The sequence below is a fragment of the Urocitellus parryii genome, chromosome 11 (genome assembly GCF_045843805.1).
Source record: "Urocitellus parryii isolate mUroPar1 chromosome 11, mUroPar1.hap1, whole genome shotgun sequence".
NCBI lineage: Eukaryota > Metazoa > Chordata > Mammalia > Rodentia > Sciuridae > Urocitellus > Urocitellus parryii.
In genome coordinates, this window is record NC_135541.1 from 120,679,266 (window position 1) to 120,696,812 (window position 17,547).

Consider the following 17,547-nt stretch of genomic DNA (forward strand, 5'->3'; position numbering starts at 1 on the left):
CACATAAAAATAAAGTAATGATACTGTGTCCATCTATAACCAAAAAAAAAGTACCCCTGAACACCCTTTGTACCCTATCCCATCCTTGAGCTTTCTGCCTAGCTTTTTCTCTAAAACTCTGCTTTTAAATGGGTCTGAAGTAATCCTACCTGCCTTTTCCTGAAATCCCTATCTGCTTGCAGTGTTCATTCACTCAGAGCCTTAAGTTCTCCCAGGAATGTGGGATAAATTCTCCAATAAGTTGACAGGTCACTTCTTAAATACTGCTCATAAGAGACTGAGGATATGGCTCACTGGTAGAATGCTCGCCTATCATGCATGAAAGCCTGGGTCCAATCCCCAGTACCTCCACAAAGGAAAAACAAAAAGTATTGCTCATACTGAGGAACTACAGGGGTCCTGAGGAAGCTATACATTCCCTATGGATTTTTTCTTTCTGTTTATCCCTGATTGGCTTAGGTGCATTCTGGTTTCAGCTCTAATAGTCATCTGTGGATAGTGGATAATGTAATTTTTTTTTAAGTATTTTTCAGTTGTAGTTGGATACAATACCTTCATTTTACATATTTGTTTATTTTTTAGTTTTCGGCGGGCACAACATCTTTGTATGTGGTGCTGAGGATTGAACCCGGGCCTCACGCATGCCAGGCGAGCGCACTACCTCTTGAGCCACATCCCCAGCCCAGCCTAATTTTCTTGATATTGTTAGCAAGCAACTTTTTTTTTTTTTTCTTCACCTACAATGTTAAATCAATCAGATTCTGGTCGTTTTCAGAGTCCCTCTCTGCTCTCCAGGGTTTATGTTTAATATGATAATTAAGGCCTCATGGGGGCTGGGGATATGGCTCAAGCGGTAGCAGGCTCTCCTGGCATGCGTGCGGCCCTGGTTCGATCCTCAGCACCACATACAAACAAAGATGCTGTGTCCGCCGAGAACTAAAAAATAAAATATTAAAAAAAAAAAGGCCTCATGATCCTTATTCACTAAACTTAGTAATATCATGAATACAATTTCATCACCTTCTTGACTGTTCATGATCCTTCCAATTCGTAGATTCAGTCAAGTCCTATTCCTCCCCAGCCCTCATGCAGATTTGGTTGGTTGGTTGGTTTTTGGTACCAAGGACTGAACCGAGGTCCATCTTAACACTGAGCTACATCCCCATCGATTTTTTTATTTTGAGACAGGGTCTCACTAAGTTGCGTAAGTCCTTGCCTAGTTGCTAAGGCTGACTCCAACTTGGGATCCTCCTGTCTCAGTCTACTGAGTCACTGCAGTCACAGGCCAGCACCTCCTGGTGACAGTACTCTTTTTGGATAGTGGGGAGCCTTGATTTCCTGACTCCTACTGAAACCCCCTGTACTCAGCCAAGATTCACTTGTATTCCAGAGTAGATAGCTTAGAGGGTCTGAGTGCCTTTTTTCCTCAAGAAAAGTGAGTTTTTGAGGAAAATTTGATAGTTCTTCCTGGAGTAGCTACTTGGAAGAAAAAGATGGAATTGTTTCCTTACTTTATTATAGAAAAATTAATTCTGGGTTCCTGGAAGATTTAAATTGAAGAGAATGAAGCCATAAGAGAAAACCGTAAGAAGATGTAGAGTTTAAAATACACAGTGGGAGGAAAACGACAGTGAAAACACAGGGTGGGAGGATGTTTGTAACAACATGAGTTAATTTCCTTCAAGAATTTTTAGAACTTGGCACTTAAGAAAGAAAGCTAAGATGAGGGTGTAGTTTGATGGTAGAATTTCTACCTAGCATGTGCGAGGCACTGGCTTTTATCCCCAGCCCTGCAGAAGCAAAACGGTGCAGGGGTGCGCACCTGTGATCTCCACTACTCAGGACAATTAGGCAGGATTGAGAGTTCAAGGCCAGCTTGGGCAATAGCAGACTGAGTCTCAAAAAGGCCTGAGGATGAGGCTCAGTGGTAGAGCATTTGCCTTGTTTGTGTAAAGCCCTGGGTTTGATCCTGTAAAAGCAAACGAAAAGATGAAATTTAAATACCTGGGGCCAGGTACAGTGGCACAAGCCTATAATCCCAGCAACTCCGGAGACAGGCAGGAGGATCACAGGTTCAAAGCAATTTAGGCCCAAGCAACTTACACCTTGTCTCAAAAAAATAAGGTGGGGCGGGGTGGCTAAAGCTCAGGAAATAATGCCAAGAATTAAATGGAATAGCATCAAATTAAAAATCTTCTGCACAGCAAAAGAAACAATAGGAATATGAAGAGAGAACCTACAGAATGGGAGAAAAATCTTTGCTAGCTCCTCTTCTGATAATAGCATTAATATCTAGAATATATAAAGAATGCAAAAAAACCACACCAGGGCTGGGGATGTGGCTCAAGCAGTGGCGCGCTCGCCTGGCATGCGTGCGGCCCGGGTTCGATCCTCAGCACCACATACAAACAGAGATGTTGTGTCTGCCGAAAACTGAAAAACAAATATTAAAAATTCTCTCTCTCTAAAAAAAGAAAGAAAAGGCCAAGATTAAAAAAAAAAAACACACACCAAAAAAAATCAACCCAGTTAATAAATGGGCAAATGATTTAAACAGACACTTCTGAAAAGAAGAAATATATAAGTGAAGAAGTGTTCAACATCATTAACAATTAGGGAAATGCAAATCAAAACTACACAGATTTCATCTCACACCAAACAGAATGGCAGTCATCAAAAATACAAATAACATGGGCTGGGGTTGTGGCTCAGCGGTAGAGTGCTCCTCTAGCACGTGTGAGGCCCTGGGTTCGATCCTCAGCACCACATAAAAATAAATTAACAAAATAAAGGTATTGTGTACAACTAAAAAATAAATATTTGAAAAAATTACAAATAATAGACCAGGCATGGTGGCACACCTGTATAATTCCAGCCGCTTGGGAAACTGAGGCAGGATTGCAAGTCAGCCTCAGCAATTTGGCAAAACCCTGACTAAAAATGGAAAAAAAAGGGGGGGGGATGTGGATGCAGCTCAGTGATTGAGTGCCCCTGGGTTTGATCCCCAGTACCAAAAATACGAATTTTAAAAAGGGGGGGCTGATGTAGCTCAGTGGGTAAACACCGCTGGGTTCAATCCCTGGTACAAAAAAATAAATATTGGAGAGGATGTGGAGAAAAAGGAACAGTCTTCCATTGTTAGTGTGATTGTAAATTAGTACAACCACTATGGAAATCAGTAAGGAGACTCCTCAAAAGACTAGGCATGGAAACACCACATGACCCAGCTGTAACACTCCTCAGTATTTACCTAAATAATTAAAATCTTCGGACTACAGTGTCACATGCATACCCATGTCTGTAGTAACACAGTTCACAATAGCCAACTGGAGCCAGCCTAAGGGTCCCATCAGTGGATGAATGGATAAGGTGTCTAGACACAATGGAGAGTATATATACACAATGGATTTTTTTTTTAATTTAAGAGAAATAAAATCATGTCATTTTCAGGAAAATGGGTAGAACTAGACACATTAAGTGAAATAACTCAAACTTAGAAAGTCAAGGGTCTTTTGTTTTCATCTATGAGGAAGCTAGAAAGAGAAAAAAGGAAAAGAAAAGTGGAGGGGTGGGAGCCCATGAAAATCAAAGTGAAATCAGGAGAGGAACCAAGGTTGGGAGGCAGGGAGGAAGAGGAGTGCCGGGGAGTTACACCGGCCAAATTAGATTGTGTTGACTGCATCTATGACTATGTAACAAATCCCATCACTCTACACCCATAGAAAATGTGGAGGGCTGGATTTGTGGCTCAGTGGTAGAGTGCTTGCCTATCACACGGGGAGGCACTTTATTTTGTTTTATTAATTTTTATGTGGTCCTCAGCACCACATAAAAATTAATAAAATAAAGGCATTGTGTCCATCTAAAACTAAATTTTTTTAAAAAAAATTTAAATGTGGGGGAAAAGGGGGCATTGGGGATGTAACTCAGTGGTAAATCACCCCTGGGGTTAAATCTTCAGTACCAATAAATAAATGAGGCTGGGGTTGTACCTCAGAAGAGAGTGCTTTCTTATTCAAGCATGCAGTAGGCCCTGCACCACAGCAAAATAGGCAAAGGGAGCAGGTGTGGTGGCGTAGTGGCACATACCTGTAATCCCAAAGGCTAGGGAGGCTGAGGCAGGAGGATTGCAAGTTCAAAGCCAGCCTCAGCAACTTGGTGAGGCCCTAAGCAATTCAGTGAAATCCTGTCTCTAAATAAAATATTAAAAAGGGCTGGGGATGTGGGTCAGTGGTTAAGCACCCCTGGGTTCAATCCCTGGTACCAAAAAAAAAAAAAAAATGGGCAAAGGGTATAAATAGCTGGGGGGTGGGGTGAAAAATAATGACTAAAACATGAGGAGATCTGTAACGGTAATAAAAACCTGATTTGGTAAACACATGTGGAAATGGACCCTCAAGCACATGGTGTGAATGTGAATAAACTACTTACAAGGCAATTTGGCCTAGCCTAGGTACTTACCTGTGCCACTGGTTATGAATGTATGAAATGTATGTATGGGAATATCTCTTCCAGCATTGTTTGCCAGAGCAAATATTACCTCAACAAGGTTCTGATTAAATATTATATCCAGGGAATATGCCAGGCATGGTGGTGCATGTCTAATCCCAGAAACTCGGGAGATTCAGGCAGAGAATCACAAGCTTGAAACCAGCCTCAGCAACTTAGGCCCTGTCTTTCAAAAAAAAAAAAAAAAAAAAGAATAGAGTTGAGGCTGTAACTTAGTGGTAAAATACCCCTGGGTTTAATTCCCCCAGTACTACCAAAACTTTTTAAAAATTAAAAGTTGTGCATATGTGTAATCGCCAAAGAAAATGAGACAATTCCAAATCATTGATATGACTAGTTCTCAAGTGGAAAATTAAACAGTGTTTGGATGTTATTGTATGATAGTATTATTATTATTATTATTTTACAATACTAGGGATTAAACCCAGAGGTGTTTAACCACTGAGCACATCCCCAGTCCTTTTTACATTTTATTTTGAGATAGAGTCTTGCTAAATTGCTTAGGGCCTCCCTAAATTGCTGAGACTGACCTTGAATTTATGATCCTCCTGCCTCAGCCTCCCAAATTGCTGGGATTACAGGCATGCACCACCGAACCCAGCATGCTCAACACATATTCTTTAGTATACATAGAATAATGCATAAGAAACTGGTAATGACTGGGTGTGACAGATGCCTGCAATGTCAACTATCTGAGAGGCAAAGGCAGGAGGATTGCAAATTCAAGGCCAGCCTGGGAAATTTAGGGAGATTCCGTCTCAAAATGTAAAAGAGCTGAGGGTGTAGCTCGGTGGTAGATCATTTACCTAGGATGTGCACAGTTCTGGATTCAATTCCAAATACTGCAGGGGTTAGGGGGAAATACTGGTGCCAGATGGAGTGACATCTCCTGCAATCTCTGAGATGGGGTCACAAATTCAATGTCAGCCTGTGCAGTTCAGCAAGATGCCCCTATATCAAAATAAGATTTTTGGGCGGGCACCGTGGCTCATGCCTGTAATTCATTGCAACTCACTAGGGAGGCTGAGACAGAAGGACTGCAAGTTCAAAGCCAGCCTCAGGAATGGTGTGCTGCTAAGCAGCTCAGTGAGATCGTGTCTCTAAATAAAACACAAAATAAGGCTGGGGATGTGGTTCAGTGGCTGAGCCCCCGAGTTCAATCCCCAATACCACACATACAAAAAAAGATATTTATGTTTAGTGGTACCAGGGATTAAGGCCATGGGCATTCTACCACTGAGCTACATTTCCAGCCCTTTTTATTTTGAGACAAGGTCTTGTTAAATTATCCAATCTGATCTCAAACTTGTGGTTCTCCCACCTTAATCTCCCACATTTCTAGATTACATTAGTGTTTCACTGCGCCCAGGTCAAAATAGAATATTAAAAGGGATGGGTATGTTAGACCAGGACGCAAGAAAAGACCACTGACTCCAATTAAAATCAAATTAAAGCAAGCTTATTATTTCGACCGGCCGGGCTGCCTTTTCCTCCCAAAATGGTGGGAACAAGACAGCAGCCCCACCTTTCCTACAGCCCAGCTTTATAGCCCAGAAAGTTACACAAAAGGGGGTAACAGATAACAGAACTCTGACAAGCATCACACTAATGGTAGTTTACAATTTTTTTTGCTGGCCCCAACATCAGAATTTATGAGGACCATTAGAGCCTCAGAGAGGGTCGTTGTCTGGCCAGGGAAGGCCAATATTTATGAGGTGTCACTAAAGTTTCAGAGAGGGCTGCTATCTGGTCAGAGAGCCAGGCCTGGGTGAGTTCAAGGCACGGGCAGGCATTCCAAGCAGGTTCAGAATTTGCAGTAATTGATAGTAAAGCCGAAATTAGCTTTTCATGGCTTTGTGGCAAGATGGCTCCCAATTTTAATAAAAGATCAGGTTGGGTCTATCAGGTATAGGCCAGATGCAGTGGCACACGCCTGTAATTCCAGCAGCTCAGAAGGCTGAGAGAGGAATATCTCGAGTTCACAGCCAGCCTCAGCAATGGCGAGGTGCTAAGCAACTCAGTGAGACCCTGTCTCTAAGTAAAATATAAAATAGGGCTGGGGATGTGGCTCAGTGGTTGAGAGCCCCTGAGTTCATCCCCAGCACCCCCACCCCCGCAAAAAAAAAAAAAAAAAAAGAAAGAAAAGAAAACAAAATTGGGCTGAGGATGTGGCTCAGTGGTTGAGTGCTCCTGAGTTCAATTCCCAGTACACCCCCAAAAGGGGGGGGGCACTGGGTATGTACTTTAGTGGTAAAGCAGGTATCTAGCATGTACAAGCCCTTGAGATCCATCTCCCAAAGCACAGAAAGAAATCTCCAGAAACACAGAAACAAGGAGAGAGAGAGGAAGAATAAGATAGGAAGGGAAGGGGGGATGGTGGGAGGGAAAGACAAACTGGGAATGGTGAGTGGTGATTGTCTCAGTAGGCTCCAGTTTACTGTATCTTTCAAATTTTGTACTATGTGCATTTATTAATCAAAATAACTCAAGATTGCTGGGCACGGTGGCGCACACCCATAATCCAGCAGCTGGGGAGGCTGAGGCAGGAGGATGGCAAGTTTAAAGCCAGCCTCAGCAACTTAGTGAGGCCCTAAGGAATTTAGCAGGATCATGCCTCAAAATAAAATATAAAAAGGGCTTGGGATGTGGCTCAGTGGTCAAGTGCACCCATACCCATAAATGAATAAATAAATAATGATTTAAAATTAAGCAAAAACATAAAAAAGCATGCATTTGGCCAGGTGTGGTTTCCCTCTTGACCAATAAATGTATTGCTTTCCTATCTTCTTTCTTCAGGTGTCTTCTCAATACAATTGTGAATTCTTCCAGGATGCATACCTCAGTGTTCAATAAATATTAGGTTGAAAAAAACCCTCTGGGTTCTTCTCTGGACCTTTCTACCATAGTCATTATTCAGATCCCTTTTGTGTCTTGAATCCAGACATCATGCTTATTACAAATAACTGTTGAGTGGGACTGACCGGGTGGGAGAGGCTAGGAATGCGTCTGCACACATGACCTGGAATGTAGTGCTTGCCGACTCCATTTAGGGATGATGTTTTCTCTGATTCTGTTCCAACGCAGCTGGAATCTGGGTTAAGGGAGGCGGTCCCTTTAAGAACTGGTGCAGCAGCCGGCCCCACCCTCTAAAGGGATCAGCTGAATCCGAGTCACATGACTCTCCAGTGTCTTCCACCAACTGAATTTGCTGCCACCTGCATGTGCGGCTGTGGGGAGCCCCACTGGGGTTGGGGTCCCCATGCCCCCAGCTCCCTGCTTCTCTTGAGTCTCCTGTGCACAGCTCCGCTTGGCCTTCTGGGAGGGGAGACCCGCCAGGTGAGGACTTGGGGACTAGAGCCTTGGAGGTGTCAGGAAATGCTGCCTTTCCAGGGTGGCTGGAGTGTGGGGCACCCAAGGGGTGGAGGGTGACTGCAGAGAGGAGTGTTTTTGAGCCTGGAGGAGGTGGGGGCATCCCTGGCTCAAGGGGAAGGACTGTGGAGTGGGTGGAGAGGAGGACGACTCCCTGCTCTGAGTGGACCCCGACTCAGCCCAGGTCCAGGAAGTGTGGGATTTCTGTATTCCTCTGGGCTGGGCCCTGCCCTGCTCCCGTCGGGTCTGGCTCATCCTGCTCTGCCCTCACCCCACGGTTCCCTGGGCTCACGTCCATTCCTCTCCTAGGCTCTCACTGGCTGGGATTTCCCCAATTGTCCTCCAAGCCCCTCTCCCCTCCCTCAGGTTGGTCTTTGCCTGTGTCTCTCCCGGATCTGTCCCCTCCACCCTCCCCTCCTCCAATTTCCAGGTGTCCCTGGAGGTCATCCCTGGCTGGCCAGGCCTCCCCCAGAGCCTGCTTCACATCCGGGCAGTGGGCCCCAACTCCACCCTGCACTATGTGTGGAGCAGCCTCGGGCCTCCAGCCGTGGTGCTGGTGGCCACCGACACCCCCCACAGTGTCCTTAAAGTCAACTGGAGTCGCCTGCTGTCCCCTGATCCTGATGAGGGCCTGAAGGTTCTCCCGGAGGACAGCGTCCAGTTTTCTTCTGCCCTTATCTTCACCAGGGTGAGGAGGTGGGGGGGACCGAGGCGAAGGGCACAGAGGAGGGGCTCCTCCCAACTAGAGGGAGGGGTTGAGGACTGGGGACAGGCTCTGCCATGGGAGCTTGGGGGTGGGTATGGAGTGGGACAGGTGACTTGGGAGAAAGCTAGACTGTGGCGAACCCAGCTCCACCACCCACCCCCAGCTGCTGGAGTTCGACGGCACCAACATGTTGGATGTGGCGGCAGAGCCCCTGGGAAAACCGTACCCTCCGTACTCCTTGGCCGAGTTCTCCTGGAACAACATCACGGACTCCCTGGATCCTGCCAGCCTGAGTGCCACATTCCAAGGCCACCCTGTGAACGACCCTAGCGGGGCTTTTGCCAATGGCAGCCTGGCCTTCAAGGTAAGGGTGTGAGGAAAGAGAAGGAACTCGGAGGACTGGCTTATGAGGTGAGGGTTCATGATGGGGAAACCCTTAAGCACAAGCATGGGGCCATCGTCTCCCTCCTCCATCCCTCCCCTTTCCTAGGTCCAGGCCTTTTCCAGCTCTGGCCGACCTGCCCAACCCCCTCGCCTCCTGCACACCGCGGACACCTGCCAGCTAGAAGTGGCCCTGGTTGGGGCTTCTCCCCGAGGAAACCACTCCGTGTTTGGGCTGGAAGTAGTCACTGTGGGGCACAGGCCCGACTGTCCCTCAATGCGGGAGCAGCACTCCATCGACGATGAGTACGCACCTGCTGTCTTCCAGGTCAGACTTCCAAGGAAGAGGCAGATGGGTGGGAAAGCAGGCAGGACCCTGTGAGGACCTCAGAGTTGTTCAACTGTTTATCAGTTGGCAACATTCTCTGGAGGCTTTAAGTACTGGGCACTTTGAATCCCCCTCAGTCTCTACCCTCAAGGGGGACAGCCAAAGGCAGTGCAGTGTGACCCAAGCTCCCCAGATGGCCTGGGGTTGTAGGGGAGGGAGCTTGGTGCCCATCTGCAGGGCCGGAACAGGACCCGGTGCTCATCCAGCCAAGTGCCCTTCAGAAGAGAGACCAGGGCTCTGGTGCAGACAGCCTGTCAGTTCTAGAACCGAGCCCAGGACTTGGGATTCTGCTGCTCCTAGCACGCTCTTTGCTAGTGACAGATGGAGACTGAGAGAGGCAGGGAGGACAAGGGTCCGTCTGGCACAGGCCCCCTCTTCACCCTGCCTTGCTTGCCCTTCTCCTCAGGTGGACCAGCTGCTGTGGGGCTCCCTCCCGTCTGGCTTCATGCAGTGGCGACCAGTGGCTTTCTCCCAGAAGCAGAGGAGCCGAGAGTCAGCCCTGCCCTGCCAGGCTTCTCCTCTTCGCGCCAGCTTGGTGTACTCCCTTCCCCAGTCACCCATTGTCCAAGCCTTCTTCGGGTTGCAGAGCAACTTCTGTTCCTTCAACCTGACATTTGGGGCTCCCACGGGCCCTGGCTACTGGGACCAACACTACCTGAGCTGGTGAGAGCCCGAACTGGGACTGCGGGGGGCGGGGGTGTTGAAGTGGAGGAGGGCTGCCTCCCAGCCTGGCCTCCTCTCCTCACCCACGAACTTCTCTCTCACTTTCTTGCTCTAGGTCAATGCTTTTGGGTATGGGCTCCCCTCCTGTGGATGCTCTGTCCCCACTAATCCTAGGAATCGTGGCAGTGGCCCTGGGTGCTCCAGGGCTCTTGTTGCTGGGGGGAGGTCTCATCCTGCTGTTGCGCCACAAACAGCACTCAGAGTACCAGTCCATAAACTGAGACCCACTGTCCGGAGGGAAGGACCCTCCTGGACCTGCCTTGCCGTGCCTCCTCGGACTGCTGGCGGTTGGAGGGCCAATGTTCCAGCTGGCCCGTCCCCTCCCGTGGCACTTTTCTGCAGAACTTCAGAAACGAACCTCCACTTCCTGGGGTTGGGGTCAGGGTTATTTCTAAAAGGTCCCCTTGGTGGTGTTTACTTGTGTCATCCCTACTTCTTGGTTGACACTCAAAGTTTTGTTAAACTAAGCGTGACCCTGGAGGGTACGAAATAAGACTTATCTTTTTCTACAAGGTTCCAGTCTCTCAGCACGTTGATATTGTGGGGTTCACTTGGGGCTGGTTTCAGGGAGTGGGAGGGCTAAGAGATGGGTTTGGAAGACAACTTTATTTGAGACCCCATTTCCACCAGACCTGGTTCTCTCCCTCCATGTGGAACCACAGCTCCTGCCAGCTGCGTACCCAGGTGGACCCAGAAGGTTTCTGGTGCTGTCTGAATCAAATAAGGAAAGGATACCTGGGATTGGGCAGGGGAGGGACAAACAGGAAGAAAGAGCCAATGCAGGGGTGGTAATTTATTCTCTCTCTCTCTCTCTCTGTCTCACACACACACATACACAAACACTTGCACTGAGTTAACATTAACCATTGTGCCTTCCAACCACTCCCCAGCCACCACACATGTGGGTACACACACCCCTCTTGGGAGCCAGATTTCCCTGACCCCTCTTCCCATGGGTAGTGTGACATCTGGAATGTTTGGAGGTGGAAAGTTACAGGGGTGTACCTAGGTTGTAAGGGAGGAGGCAGTAGCTCTGGATGGGGGAGGCTAGAATAGTCTTGAGACTCACAAGCCTTTAAGACCAGTCCCAAACCCAGGACCCCAAGAATTTCACCAAATGTGAAAGTCCTCATTTGGTCTGATGCAGCCTCTTCCTTGGGCTCAGCAGTTTCTCCGTTCTCCTTGAGTTCCTCCGATGGTCCAGCTGGCACAGAGAGAGTCAGGGTTTGGCTCTGGCTCTGCCTCCTGCCTCACAGAGCTGGGGACCGGGACAGAGTCCAGCCTTAGGGAGCCCTAATGGCAGTAGGAGATTGCTCAGGAAGGAACCATGCCTCTGGACCATGTGTCCTCAGCATCCTCAAGGGACAAGGCTGTCCACCTCTTTCCCTGCAAGAAAAGTCCCTCCTTGATGGCGGTGCCAAGCCTCAGAGGTGAAGGACAACAGCGGCTAAGAGGGAGCAAGGGTCAATCCAGGCTCTGATGGAATGATATCCCTACGGGGCAGCAGCAGGGTTCCTCCCACAAAGGTCCCAGGGCTGGGGACAAAGCCCAGGCCCGTAGCTGGGTTCAGAAAAGCATGCAGGGCCGCTCGCTCAGCCCCAGGGCCGCGGCCGGTAGTCGGAGACGGAGCGGGCGTGGTCGGGGTAGTCCAGGCGGCTCTCGGAGGCAGTGAGCATGCGCTCTGGCTCCACCACGAACATGTAGTAGAGGTTCCACACCAGCATGGCCAGCAGCGGCAGGAACGTCAGGCCGTAGCCGAAGCCTCGGAAGGAGCGGCCCACGGCGAAGGTCAGCCAGTATATCAGCCTGCAGGGGGACGGCAAGGGTCTGGCAAGTCAGCCAGGTGGCAAGAGCTGACGTCGGAAGACTAGAGGGAGAAGGCAGGTGGGGGTTTTCTGCCAGGAACAGGGCTAATTCAAGTGCACTGTTTAATTTTGACTTCCTGCATCCCTCTGAGTTGCCTCTATTATCTCCTTCCCCCTTTCATTTACTTTCCAAATTTCAATGAAAAATTTTGAGTGGGCAATATACATTCACATGGTTCAAGATTCAATGAGTAACTTAGGGAGACCCTGTCTTTGAATAAAACACAAAAAAGGGCTGGGGATGTGGCTCCCTGGTTGAGTGCCCCTGGGTTCAATCCCCAGTACCAAAAAAAAAAAAAAAAAAAAAGATTCAATGGTTCCCATCCTATTTTCCTCCCTGACTCCCACCCTAAGTATCCAATTAATTATGGCTTCTTGTGCACTGAGTGATTTTTATACACATACAACAGAAAGTTTGTATGTAGGGCTGAGATTCAAACTCAGAACCCTGTGTGTACTACACAAGCACTTTACAGCCCAAGTCTGAACAAAAAGTTCTCTTTTCTTTTTTTTTTTTTTTTGTACTGGAAATTGAACCCAGGGGTGCTTCACCACTGAGCTACATCCTAGCACTTTTTATTTTCATTTTGAGATTGGGTCTTAGTTGCATAGGCCCTCACTAAATTGCTGAGGCTGGCCTTGAGCTTGTGATCTTCTGACCTCAGCCTCCTGAGCCTTTGGGATTACAGGTGTGCGCCCAGCTGTATAGATGCTAGTAAATTGACTTTTCTCCTTTTATATATCTTGGGGATCATTTTATATCAGTACATAAATAGTTTCCTCATTCTTTTACAGCTGCAGTGTGTTTGATTGTATTTATCCTTTTGCAGATGAAGCAACTAAGATTCCCCAGGGCTCCAAGTTAACAGCTGGGAAATAGCAAAGCTATGATCTGAACCCAAGGCTGTTTATTACTTCCTCGTCCAATGTGTTAGAGAAGCAAAAGAGGACAATAAGGAAGGGCTTGAAGTCAAGAGGGATAGATCATTCACCACAAAATTTGCCCTCTTGGAAGATCCACTCAAAATACACACTTTCTCTGTTGGGCATGGTGGCACATGCCTGTAATCCCAGTGGCTTGGGAGGCTGAGGCAAGGAGGATTGGGAGTTCAAAGCCAGCCTCAGCAACTTAGCCAGACTCTGAGCAACTTAGTGAGACCCTGTCTCAAAATAAAGGATTTGATCCCCAGTACAAAAAAATAAAACAAAGAACAAACAAACAAGCAAAAAAAGCACTTCCTCAATTGGGTAGGAAAGAACAACTTCCTCTTAATGTGTGAGGAATGATGTATTTCAAAATTTACAGGTTCTTGTTCCTTTTAAGTAAAAAGGAAAGAAGATGATTCCCATCTATTACACTAGGAGGCAGCTGGCATTAGACTTCACATTTAGGGAGTCCTAACCAAGCTCCAGATTGTTTCAAGCTCTCTACATGAATTCATTTAATCCTCACAATTCCATTTTCTAGATGATGAAACTGAGATACAAGATGCTTAAAGAACTTTCTCATAATAGAAAAGGATGCACTCTGGATGGAAGAGGAAAAGGGCCAGGATCCTAGTCCTGCGCTGTTCTAACCAACTTGAGCAACTCTTTTCCTGCGATCTGTTTGTGATTTCCTCTCTGTAGAATGGGAAGCCTGGACCACACAATCACTTACTTTTCATTTAGTTTCCTGATGATTCTTACTGCTTAAGCCAACTTCCTTTTTTTTCCCCTTTGGTACCAGGGATTGAACCCAGCAAGGCTTAACCCCGAGCCACATCCCCAGCCCCATCTTGTATTTTATTTAGAGACAGGGTCTCACTGAGTGCTTAGCACCTGGCTTTTGCTGGGACTGGCTTTGAACTTGCAGTCCTTTTGCCTCAGCCTCCTGAGCTGCTGGGATTACAGGCCCTTCTTATTTTTATTTTTTATTATTATTATTATTATTATTATTATTTTGAGACAGGGTCTTTCTAAATTGCTGAGGCTGGCTTTGAACTTGTAATCCTCCTGCCTCAGCCTCCTGAGCTGCTGGGATAACAGGTGTGCACCACCGTGCCCAGCCTAAACCAGTTTCTGAGACCAGTATTCCCCAGGGTCAGAGATGGGAAGTTGAGTTACATGAGCGGGAATATATTTATCTTAGGGAAATCTACTGGGAGAAAATGCAAGGCTGCATGAGGGTCGGGAGGCTGATGGGACAGCTGAACGCCAGATGAGGATCAGAAGTGGCGAGAAGACTGGGGCTGGGGCTGGGGCTCAGTGGCGGAGCACTACTTGCCTCGCACAGGTGAAGCACTGGGTTCAATCCTCACCACCACACACAAAAAATAAATAAAATAAAGGTAATGTGTCCATCTACAACTGAAAAGAAGAAGATGTGGTGAGAGGACTAATTTTAGCTCAACAGGAAGACAGTTTCAGCTACCGGGCATCCTGTCTTTTTCTTTTAATATTTATTTATTTATTTATTAGTTTTTGGCGTCCTGTCTTGAAAGTAGCAGAAGAGATGTATCAGGAGAGGATGTCACGACTTTCATTTGGGTTCAGAAATTCAAAGGTGCCTTCTGGGTTAACAGGAGTTCACAAACATCCTCAGGACTGGGGGAGCAGCTCAGTAGTAGAGTGTTTAATCGCTAGGACAGTAACAACAAAAACACCCTCAAGGATTTCAAGTGACTGCAACTCTGAATGAAAGGAGGGTAAGGAGGCTGCGTGAAAGTTCACGTGGCCTCATTTTTTATGAAAAGGACAAATTGTACCTTTGACCAAGGTCCCTCCTCATTGATAAACAGGAGAATTTCCTGCCCAGAGAGAAGGATCCAGGTCAGTGAAGGGAACAGGGTCATTCGGAGACAGTGGGAGGCATTGAGAGCTGTTGTTAAATATCGGAATTTGTCCTGGACAATTTTGGAGGTCACAGTCAGGGCAGAAGTTTTTGGCACAGCACTGTACAAAGAACTTTCTAACAATTAGGAACTTTAAAAATGGAAACAGATTGCCTTAAAAAGAATCAAGCATTTGGTGTTCCACTCGAGGCTCAAGTCTCAAGCTGCCTGACTGGAGTGCCACAGCAGAGTCCTGGAGTGGCTGCACTGGTCTCACCAACACCCGAGGCTGGGCACGGTGGTGCGCGCCTATAGTCCCCACTGCTCAGGAGGCTGAACTAGGAGGATCATGATTTCAAGGCCAGCCTGGGCAATTTAGTAAGACCCTGTCTCAAAATTAAAAAAATAAAAAATAAAAAGGGCTGGGGGTAGAGCTCAATGGTAAAGCACTTGCTTAGCATGTGGGATGCCCTGGGTTCAATCCATACTACCACAAATAAAGAAAATTAGGCAGAGCATGGTGACACACGCCTCTACTCCCAGAGGATCTTCCTGTGGGAGGCTAAGGCAGGAGGATAGCGAGTTCAAAGCCAGCTCCAGCAATTTATCGAGGCTCTAAGCAACTTAGGGAGACCCCAGCTCACAAAATATAAAAAGGACAGAGGATGTGGCCCAAGGTTAAGCACCCCTGGGTTCAATCCCCGGTACCCATAAATAAGAAATTAATTAAATAATTTAATTTAATGTGTTTAAGTCCACTTAAAAAGAGAGGAAAAGTGATTCATCTCTCCAGGGTGTACATCTGGGCTGCTGTAGAATCCAGGAAGCCCCTGACCCTAGCTTTCCGGACAGACATTCGGGTGCCCGGCTCCTGTAGCACCATCCCCCACCCCAAGCTCACCCCCCAGCCCCTACTCACCGGGAGATGGCAAAGAGACCAGTGAGCAGAGGGAGCAGCTTGAGGGTGTCCTGGGGCAGGTAGGTGGACAGCACGGCCAGGTTGAAGAAGTACAGGATGAAGAGCTGGACGGACTGGGCCACGTACCGCCGGTGGATCTCCACCTCCCGCCTGGGCTCTCCAAAGGGCCGGAGGGCGGAAAAGCACAACAGGCTCAGCCCGTACACCAGGAGCCCTGGGTGGGTGGGGAAGCACACGGGGCAGAGTGGGCAGGAGGAAGGAGCTAAAGGCGGGAAGGCTCACAGGAGAGGGCTCAGGGGCCTGGGCTCTGCACAGTGGGAGAGGTGGAAGGAGGAGGACGTACAGAACAGCAGGTATGGAAGGCTGGGGGTGGAGCCCACCTATGGTCCCCACTACTCAGGAGGCTGAGCCAGGAGGATCGTGATTTCAGGCTGAATGAAGGGAAACCCTCCTCCCAAGCCAGGCAGGCTCTTTCCCCTCAAGTCCACTTCTTGGATGTCCCTTGTCCCAGGGCCCAGACTCACCCAGCACAATGGGGAAGGTGGCAAAGACCCCGCAGCGCAGTGTGTAGACCAGGCGAGAACTCAGGGTGGGCAGCCGTGGGGCATCAAAGGGCAGGAAGGCATAGGCCCCATACAGAAGGCAGGGGAAGAGGATGAGGGCCGCTCCCACGGAGGCCACCGCCCTTATCCCCTCGCGGCCTCCACAGCTCCGGCAGCCCCCACAGGATCGGCCAGGCGGCCTCACAACGGCCTCCACCCACTTTCGCTCAAGGGGCTCTGGATGGGTGGCCCGGGTGGGCAGGAAGGCCTGGCGCTTGCCCTCGCTCGCTTCACAGCGCACAATGAGGTCCTCCTGGGGCCGCTTCTCAATGCACTGTAAGTCGATGGGCACAAAGGCCCGGGCCGCCTTTTCAGGGAGCAGGTTGGCATCATCGTCAGGTGGCTCCTCTGGCTTGGTAAGTGGCTCGGACTCCAGAGGCTCTGGTTCGATGACCTTCCAGCCAGGGGGATCCGGGAACGGGGCACTGGGCTGGGGATCAGTCCCCCAGGGCAAGGTGGCAGCCTCACTTACTGTACTGTCTAGACCATCTTCAGTTCCATCTCGGGCCATGGGAGAGCCAACTGCAGACTCGGCTCTGAGGGACTCAGCTCCAGGGGACTCGGTTCCGCATTCCCCCTCTGGCTGCCGGCCATTGGGGACCAAAGCCTGAGGTGGGCTCTTGGGCGTCTCAGGCCCCTTCATTTCCAGCAGGGACAGGGTCTCAGGTTCTGCCATCCTGGGGCCTCAGTTCTGGGGTCTACCACAAGGTCATCCTGGAGGGAGCAGAGGAAAGCTGTGTTGGAAGGCCCTGTCCTCTAGACAGTGTCAGATCTGGAGCTTTTCCGGGCAGCTGGCCTCTCGGACTCTGGCCTCTTCTGGGACTTAGGGAAAAGTCAGTGCGGAGGAAGGTGTTGAAACAAGAGGGAGGTGGAAGGGTAGTGAGCAGCTGAAATGGAGACACCCTTTCAACATCAAATGTCATCCAGCAGGACCTGGTGAGTCAGGGGGCACAGGCCCTGGCAGCTATGACCTTAGCTCCACCCACGCCTTCTACCCCCTCCACCAAAATCCCTGGAGCCATGGCCACCCTAGTGCAGGAACACCAGGAAGAGGCGGTGTCGCGAACTTTGCAAGAGCTTCTTTCCCACCAAGGATCTTCCCCCAAACGGAGAGGCTGCCCCTCCACCATCCCACCTCCCCTTCTCCCTGCAGATCCCTGCCCGGAACCCTCCTGATACCTGATACCAGTGACTTGCTGACAAATCTGGCCTGAGAAGTGGCAGTAGCAGGGCACTGGGTCCTTTCATCTCCAACCTAGGTGTTGGTCAATT

General features: G+C 48.8%; 2 protein-coding genes across 3 annotated transcripts; one reads left to right on the forward strand and one right to left on the reverse strand.

Annotated features, from left to right (window-relative positions):
* The first annotated feature begins 7,690 nt into the window (after positions 1 to 7,690).
* On the forward strand, positions 7,691 to 10,590 carry Glmp (glycosylated lysosomal membrane protein). 2 transcript variants are annotated; one of them, XM_026405014.2, is made up of 6 exons: positions 7,691 to 7,845; positions 8,309 to 8,566; positions 8,748 to 8,948; positions 9,075 to 9,293; positions 9,760 to 10,016; positions 10,132 to 10,381. In XM_026405014.2, the coding sequence occupies exons 1-6, from the start codon at positions 7,729 to 7,731 to the stop codon at positions 10,295 to 10,297; spliced, it is 1,218 nt and encodes a 405-aa protein (XP_026260799.2). In that variant the 5' UTR covers positions 7,691 to 7,728; the 3' UTR covers positions 10,298 to 10,381. The 2 variants fall into 2 exon arrangements, with proteins under 2 accessions (XP_026260799.2, XP_026260800.2); XM_026405015.2 differs by lacking the exon at positions 9,760 to 10,016 and having other exon boundaries at positions 10,132 to 10,590.
* A 1,078-nt stretch (positions 10,591 to 11,668) lies between these two features.
* Positions 11,669 to 16,951, reverse strand: Tmem79 (transmembrane protein 79). Its single transcript, XM_026405088.2, has 3 exons — positions 16,198 to 16,951; positions 15,674 to 15,887; positions 11,669 to 11,882 (listed from the first exon to the last, which is right to left on the reverse strand). Exons 1-3 carry the CDS (start codon positions 16,949 to 16,951, stop codon positions 11,669 to 11,671), a joined length of 1,182 nt encoding a protein of 393 aa, XP_026260873.1.
* Between the last annotated feature and the right edge of the window lie 596 nt (positions 16,952 to 17,547).